The sequence below is a fragment of the Cannabis sativa genome, chromosome 5 (genome assembly GCF_029168945.1).
Source record: "Cannabis sativa cultivar Pink pepper isolate KNU-18-1 chromosome 5, ASM2916894v1, whole genome shotgun sequence".
Taxonomy (NCBI): domain Eukaryota; kingdom Viridiplantae; phylum Streptophyta; class Magnoliopsida; order Rosales; family Cannabaceae; genus Cannabis; species Cannabis sativa.
The window spans coordinates 1,775,476-1,783,258 of NC_083605.1; the positions used below are offsets into that span (position 1 = coordinate 1,775,476).

The window sequence follows — 7,783 nt, forward strand, 5'->3', positions numbered from 1 at the left end:
TACAATATTTATGGCTAATAACTCTAAGAGTACTGGTCGAAGCTAGCATATCGACATTAAGTATTTAGCCATAAAAAAGGCGTGATAAGTGGTCATTAATCACGCAAACTGAATTGGGTGATCGCATAGATCCTTGACTAAAGGCATGCCGCAACACAAATTCAAGGATCATAAAGTAAATATGGGATTCAGTTAACCCATGTGCAGTTTTTTTTATTTGTACAACCAAAAATTATTTAATGAAACTCTAATTTCGATATTTTCTCATATTTATGTGCACCTTAATTTCATCTGAGAAATTTATCGTAAGAGGACCTGAATAAACATAAGGGTTAGGGTTTATTCGCTTAAGTACATTGTTATATAGTAAATGTATTGTAATACATGGAAGATAATACTCGATTCATAATGAGGACATGTCGCTATGATTCGTATGTTTATTATATAATGAGGAACGTTTGGGTTTGAATATTTTAGTTTAAATGCTGACCAAGTGGGAGAATATTAGAATATTTTATTTATGGAAATTATTTTCTAATTAAGGAAATGATTTTCTATTTAAGGAAATAAATAAATAATTGATTTTCTGTTAAATGAATATTTTATATTCATTGAATCTGGACAAAATCAATTATGTAATATTCTATATATGGTCAGATTTCTATATTCATTACCTGATTTGATTTCCTGAATTAATTGTCAAAATATTCTGACAATTAATGTGGCGCAGATACTGATGGAGTATCTCACCTATAAATATAGGGTCTCGGTCCCCGAGCTCCTCACTCATTCTGTTCATAACAGCAAATTCCATCTAAAGAGAGTTGAGAGAGCGAGGAAGCCCGATTACCCATGGTAGTCAATTTCCTTTGCAGATTAAAGCTTATGTGGGTTTGAAGCTCAAGAATCAATGGCTGGAGGTATTTCGATCCTTAAATTATAGTGCATATATGTTTGATTAATTCCGCACTTTATACTTAAACATATATATTTCAGTTTGTACATATAAATGTCTAACAAAGGAAATATTAAATTTTTATTTCTACCTCTTTTTAATTAGTTCAAACATAAGATAAATAGATTAATAAATTAATATTCTTTTTATTTTTTAAATTTTAAAATGTTATAATTTTAGTAATTTATATCATTTTAGTATGAATGTTTTATAGAATCTTGTACTATTATTATTTTATAAATTTCAATATTATAATAATGAAGATATATAAAATAAAAATATTAGATGAAAATATTAAATTAAATTAAAAAAAAAATAACATACAAATAACAAAAAAATTAACAACAAATACATAAAAAAAATTGTATTTTCTGTAAATAAAATCATAAAAATCGTAAAAATATTTAACATTCCGTACAATCGTATTTTGTAATTTTTTTTTGTTGTTTTTGTGTATTTGTAAAATAATCCCTAAAATAATTGTGCCAAAAACTCATGAGTTTAGAAAATGGATAATTACATAAGAAATCATTTTTTGTAAAAAAAATATTAAATTTTTACGTTTAAAGAATTGTTTTTACATTTTTACGGTTTTTCATAAAACAACAAAAAAAACTATATAAAAGTAACAAGAAAATAACAATAAAATATAATATACAGATAACAAAAAATCAACAATAAATTAATAAGAGTACAATATAGAAAGACCGTATTTTCTGTAAATAAAATCATAAAAATCATAAAAATATTTAAAATTTTGTACAACCGATTTGTAATTTTTTTTTATTATTTCTATGTATTTTTTATATAATCCCTTTAGAAAAATACCAACCCATTTAAATAGGTTCAGAATTGGGCTGTACTATTAATGGGCTTTAGACACCAAGCCCAGGCCCGTAGTCCACTCATTATCCCCACAAAACCTAATTAATACTCTCCCTCTCTCTCTCTCTGAACCCTGAAACTGGAAACTGAAAACTGAAACTGAAACCGAAACCCATTGAAGCGTGGTTGGCTCACCTCCTCGCTTTTCCTCTCTCTCTCTCTTGGTCACTGGTTTACCGGAGCTACCTCCTCGCCTTTCCTCTCTCTCTCTCAGCTGTCCTGTTCTTGTTCGCATTGGTAAGATCTTTCGACTTTGTATATAATTGTTTGGTTTTTCTGACGGGAATGTGTTTGAGGGTTTTAAGAAGGAGTGGTTAGGTTACAAAAGCTCTTTCTTTACTTGTAGTTTTCAGAAATTTCTTTTCTCTCTATTCATAATTTTATTTTATATTCTGTGATCAGTGTTAATCCTGTTATTGTTATTATTAAATCAACCTATATAATTGAGAAGAAGAGCATTAGGTGATAATAGTTGGTTGTTCTTGAAATATACCGATTTGATTCTTTTATGTTGTAATCATGTAATCATCTTTTATTCAGAGTCGAACAAATTGACAAGAATTTCTTATTTTGAAATTTACATGAAATTTATGCAACTGTTCAGTATTGTTTGAGTAGTAATTTGTTAAAAGCACAACAAATAACGTTAGATAGTCTTATATAAACACCTTACTCCAGGCATGAGGAAGTAAAGTTGGATCCTTGCTATTTAAACCTAGTTTGAAATTGGGTCCCTGAGTGAGAAACTGAAGCTGTAGTTTAATTTATGCCTTAGCTTCACGACAATGAATTTGATAAAGAATGTGTTTTTTTTTCTTTTTCTTCTATGTTTATAGCTGTAGTGAGTTTGAATGGGATTGGGTTAGGAAAAAGTGGATATTTATTATATTTGAAGTATTAATATTCTATTCTGTGTTGTAATTTTTCTTTGTACAGTGTTAAAAGGTAAGCTTTAATAAGAAGTCAACAATGAAGCTCGATGTGAACATGCTCAGATATTTGTCGAAAGAAGATTTCAGGGTTCTCACTGCTGTTGAGATGGGAATGAGGAATGTATGTACTTCATGTAATTGTGATTTTACTTTTGTCAATTGCTTTGTCTTTGTTTTCACTCTTTATTTGTGTTAATGATGCACCTTGTCATGATTTTCTTTCAGCATGAAATAGTTCCTTCTGAGCTCATCAGCCGCATAGCTGCCCTCAAGTACACCTTTTTTTTTCTACACTTCTTGCTTTTCTCTTTGTTTACTAAAATGTATGCCCTTTTATACTTATGTTGTATTTATTTGGACACTTTTAAACCATAGGCATGGAGGTACTTATAAAGTTATGAAGAACTTGCTCAAGCATAAATTGTTGCACCACGACTCTTCAAAATGTCAGCATTTACTTTCGTTGTGCAGTTGTTGAATTCTTACATTGCCATTAATTATTTCTTAAGTTTTTTTTTTTGCTCTTGTCCATATTTAGATGATGGATTCCGCCTCACTTATCTTGGTTATGATTTTCTCGCAATTAAGACTTTGGTCAATCGTGGGGTTTTTGCTGCTGTTGGCCGTCAAATTGGTGTTGGAAAAGAGTCTGGTAAATCTTAGATATATTGAACTGCATTGTTTAAATGTCCAAAAAAAGAAAAAAAAATAACTGCATTGTTTAATTATTTAAATAACATACTATCTTTTTGTCTTTTTTAAGATATATTTGAAGTAGCCACTGAGGATGGTACAGTGCTAGCAATGAAGTTGCACCGACTTGGCAGAGTTTCTTTTAGGGCTGTAAAATCTAAGCGTGATTATCTGAGACATCGTAACAATTTTAATTGGCTCTATTTGTCCAGACTAGCTGCACTCAAAGAGTTTGCATTTATGAAGGTTGTAAGATGCGATCTTTATGAATTTCTATTGGGTAGTTTATAATGTGGTACCGACCTGACACTTGTCTTTGTTTGAATAGGCCTTGGGAGAACATGGTTTTCCTGTTCCAAATGCTGTGGACTGTAATAGGCATTGTGTGATTATGTCTCTTGTCCAAGGCTACCCACTGTAAGTGTTCCCCTTTAATTAAATTATTTTATATTTAATATATTAAGTAAATAATTTTATATATTTGACACATTAAGTTAAAAAAAAAGTACAATACAAGCATTTGCCTGAAGGCTTTACTAGGAAACACATTGTAGTACTCCAATCCTTCTCTAAGTCTGATTGTGTAACCCCAACTCTGTTTTGTAACAATAAGCAGCCAGAAATGTGACTTCGTCCGAAATAACAGCTCGTTGTGCTTGTCCTCATACTATCTCCTATCTTTCTTTCTCACATATGTTATTATTATTACAATTATCGTGGCATGCTTAAGTGAAAACTAATATTATGTTGCTCCAGCGAGCTAGAAATGATCTAATATTGGCCATTGTTGTCTGATGAAGTGTGCAGGTGAAGCAATTGCAAAATCCAGAGCCAGTTTTTGAGACAATCGTTGGCCTTATTGTTCGACTGGCTGAACATGGTCTCATCCATTGTGATTTTAATGAATTTAACTTAATGGTATGGTACATGGCTCCTGGCACTTTGTAAAGCCATTACTTTTGGGGGTTTTATTTGTTTAGAAATATGACAATTCTCATTTATTAGATCATATACATTAATTGGTCTCCTTATTTAATATGGGTGTTCTCTTTGGTCCTTTTCTGTCTAGATTGACGATGATGAGAAAATCACCATGATTGATTTTCCTCAAATGGTTTCCGTATCTCATCGTAATGCACAGATGTAAGGAACTCTCTTATTAAAGACTTTCAATATTAATCATATTCATTTTGTGCTTATTTCCATGCGACGATATTATTTAATTACGCTCATAAACCCTCATTTTCAGGTACTTTGACCGAGACGTTGAATGTGTCTTCAAGTTCTTTAGGAAAAGGTTGGTGATATTTTTTTTTGTTTGGAAGCTTTTTCATATGCTTCACTCACTGAAGTGAATCGTTATTGAGATTGTGACTCGTATAAGAACTCTTACATTTCTTCCATTGATAAGAGTACATCATTTTGATAGCATGCTTTTGATGGTCTAATAGCCTAATAATGTTAGTCTACCGAAAACTTTTAAATGATCACATTTTTTTATTCTGAATTTAGCTGAAGTTCTTTTTCGAAAAAAAAAAGAATTTAGCTGTAGTTTTTGGTTTAATTATGCTTCTATGCTGCGGCCTGGCTGTAGTGGTATTGTTCTTTACTGTTTAACTTTAGTTTAGTCATTTCCATATTTTCATTTGTGATCAATAAACCTATAGATTTGTACATAGTTCTTATATATCTTTCCGAGTTATTTTTCTTTTGTCCTGGTGCTAAAGAAGCTTCTGAATTTAATGTTCTTGATTTTTTGTTTTTCCAATGAAAGATTATAACTCCAAAGGTTCTAGCTAGTAGTGTTTCATGTGGCTCTAGTTTGATGCTGCTTTTTCACTTGGTATTATTTTCGTTTTTAATGTTAAGGAACCCACACCAAACACTATGTCTCTCTGTCTCTCAGTACCCAACATCCTTGTTCCATTTCATTTCATGACATACATTGTATGTCTCTCTGTCTCTCTTAGAATGATTTGTAGTCTTTGAAACATAAGTTATAGAGAAAATTAAATACATACAAAAGTATGAGTTGAACATTGATGTAGGATATAATTGCAATGAAATGTAGTTTAAGACAAAATTACTTAAACAAATCAAAAGAGCTGCAAATGGAGCAGATTGAGAGGTCATAATTCTCAAGGCTAACTGCTTTTCTTCTAGAAAGAAACTTGCATAAGTTATATTACATTACACTTTTTCTTTATCTCTGTTTTCCTTTATTTTGCTCTGTTAGAATGCTAGCTATAATTCACTCGAATTGTTGAGAACAAAGGCTTATTTGAGTCTCTCTCTCACATTTATTTTCCTTTTCCTGTTAGGTATAATTTGTCTTTTCATGAGTACACTGTCGATGCTGATGGCGAAGATGTTGGGACATATGAAAGTAACAGACTTTGCTTTTCTTCAATATCAAAAGATGCTATTTTTCTGGATAAGGAACTTGCTGCTAGTGGTTTTAGTACAAAGGACCAGGAAGTCATTGAAAAGGTATTCACTACTACCATGGAATGGAGTTGTATTTTTAATGCTTTTATACTACTGCAGTTGAAAATAAGCTTTTACATTTGGGAAAACATCTCTGGCCTTTTTTTTCCCCTTCGAACATTCCCGTACTCTTGAATTCTTATTTATGCTTACACGGCTGTTTAAAACATTGCAATCCAAGTATAATGTGAATACTCCTCCCCCAGGGGAAAGTTGTTTATTAGTTTGAGCTTGCCGTAGAACTTGTCGATATTCAGACAAGGTGTTGTTTTCTACGATGACTGTGTATTACATCTTTCTTTAAGTTTATCCATGATGTGAATCGGAATATATATTTTATGTTCGATTATATCATTTATACCTTGAAAGTGTACCTAAATATTGTTATCTAAAATAAAAAAACGAAAGAAAATGTCTCTAAATATAACTACTTTAATTTACAGTTCATTGAAGGTGCTGTAGAGGAGAATAATAGTGATACTGATGAAGAAACTAGAGATGACGAATGTGTCTCTGCTATGAATGAACAAAACATTGAAGGTGTTGGTTCTTTGCACTTGCAAGATGAGGTAAGTTATATCATACTGGAAATTGTCAAAACGCATCTCATAGTTAAGACGTGTTTGAATTACTGCAAAGGAACTTTCAGGAATTATCCATGTTTTATTGTTTCTTAATACGAACTGGAATTTCATTAAGTGGTCTTTACTTTTGTAATTCAGGACGAGCAAACAATAGATTGTGTGGTGGCAGGGGAAGTCAAGGACGCAGAACATGATCACCAAGCAGGTGAAAGCAGCGTACCTATGACTGAAGATACGAATGACGATGATGAGGTCTCTCTCTCTTTTTCCTTCTCAACATTTATTTATAGAACGATCCTGTTTATGTGTTCTTTTCTTTTCTTGTCAAACTCTTAATGGCTGAGAACGAAGGTCTTAAGTGAGCTATATGTTAATAGTCAAGGGTTAGTTAAAAAAAACAGTTAGGGGTGAGTTAGTATAAAGGAATTGATTTGTATTGTTAAGGAAGATCCCTATTTTCTAATTCTTTCAATATTGGAATGGTTTTGAATATTTCTTCTAAAAGACCATTTTTCTGTTTTTTGGTTCTTCAGGAGGATGAGTCAGCAGATGAAGAAGGTGAGGCGAAACTAGCAAGAAGCTTAAACAAGCAGAGGAAGCACGCGATATCAGCAGTCCATAGGGGACGACGGAAAACTGTCTCGAGAAATTCATACAAAGATAAGGGTGGTAAGACCACTTACAACTCCAAAATCCATAAACAAATGTGTGTTTGGTAAGAGTAACATTAAGGATTTGATTAGATGGCTCCTGTTTTTGGCTACAAAAACATGGTTAGTTCAATTTTGATTGTAAAATGAGAATAGTTTCTCATATTTTTGTTTTAAATCATTGTGTAAATGTTTTAATACGCAAATCATTACCCATTGTATAATATGCTTATTAACTTTTTTGGCCATATTAATCCTATGATTAGTTAATATTTAGTGTATTTGAGCAACTCCAAAATTGCTCTCTATTTTATTATTTTAGATTCCTCCCAATAATTTTACTTATGTTAGCTAATGTAAAGGTTTTTCTTTTCAATTTCCTACTTTAATTAGAGAGCTCTTCATTGTTCTCAACTTAATTTTTCTCCTAATTAGATATGTGGCTGTGTTAGAGGAGACTGATATAAAAATTGTGCTATATTTGGTAAAATTTGATGTAAAATTTAATGTTTAATTAATGTTTTTATTAAAAAAATATATAAAAAAAATTATAATTTTATCATTAATTTTTATTATGTAAAATAATCAAAATAAATA

At 31.1% G+C, this 7,783-nt stretch overlaps 1 protein-coding gene across 1 annotated transcript; it reads left to right on the forward strand.

Moving 5' to 3' along the window:
- Positions 1 to 1,895: 1,895 nt before the first annotated feature.
- Positions 1,896 to 7,467, forward strand: LOC115716770 (serine/threonine-protein kinase rio2). Its single transcript, XM_030645668.2, has 14 exons — positions 1,896 to 2,077; positions 2,777 to 2,893; positions 2,998 to 3,044; positions 3,148 to 3,218; positions 3,311 to 3,424; positions 3,536 to 3,711; positions 3,794 to 3,882; positions 4,266 to 4,383; positions 4,535 to 4,608; positions 4,715 to 4,762; positions 5,787 to 5,955; positions 6,396 to 6,521; positions 6,675 to 6,788; positions 7,070 to 7,467. Exons 2-14 carry the CDS (start codon positions 2,810 to 2,812, stop codon positions 7,253 to 7,255), a joined length of 1,416 nt encoding a protein of 471 aa, XP_030501528.2. The 5' UTR covers positions 1,896 to 2,077; positions 2,777 to 2,809; the 3' UTR covers positions 7,256 to 7,467.
- The last annotated feature ends 316 nt before the right edge of the window (positions 7,468 to 7,783 follow it).

Coding starts and splice junctions, on each gene's coding strand:
- LOC115716770 (XM_030645668.2), top strand. CDS start 2,810: ATGAAGCTCGATGTGAACATGCTCAGATATTTGTCGAAAGAAGATTTC. Junction 2,894..2,997: donor TTGAGATGGGAATGAGGAAT/GTATGTACTTCA, acceptor ATTTTCTTTCAG/CATGAAATAGTTCCTTCTGA. Junction 4,763..5,786: donor TTCAAGTTCTTTAGGAAAAG/GTTGGTGATATT, acceptor TTTTCCTGTTAG/GTATAATTTGTCTTTTCATG.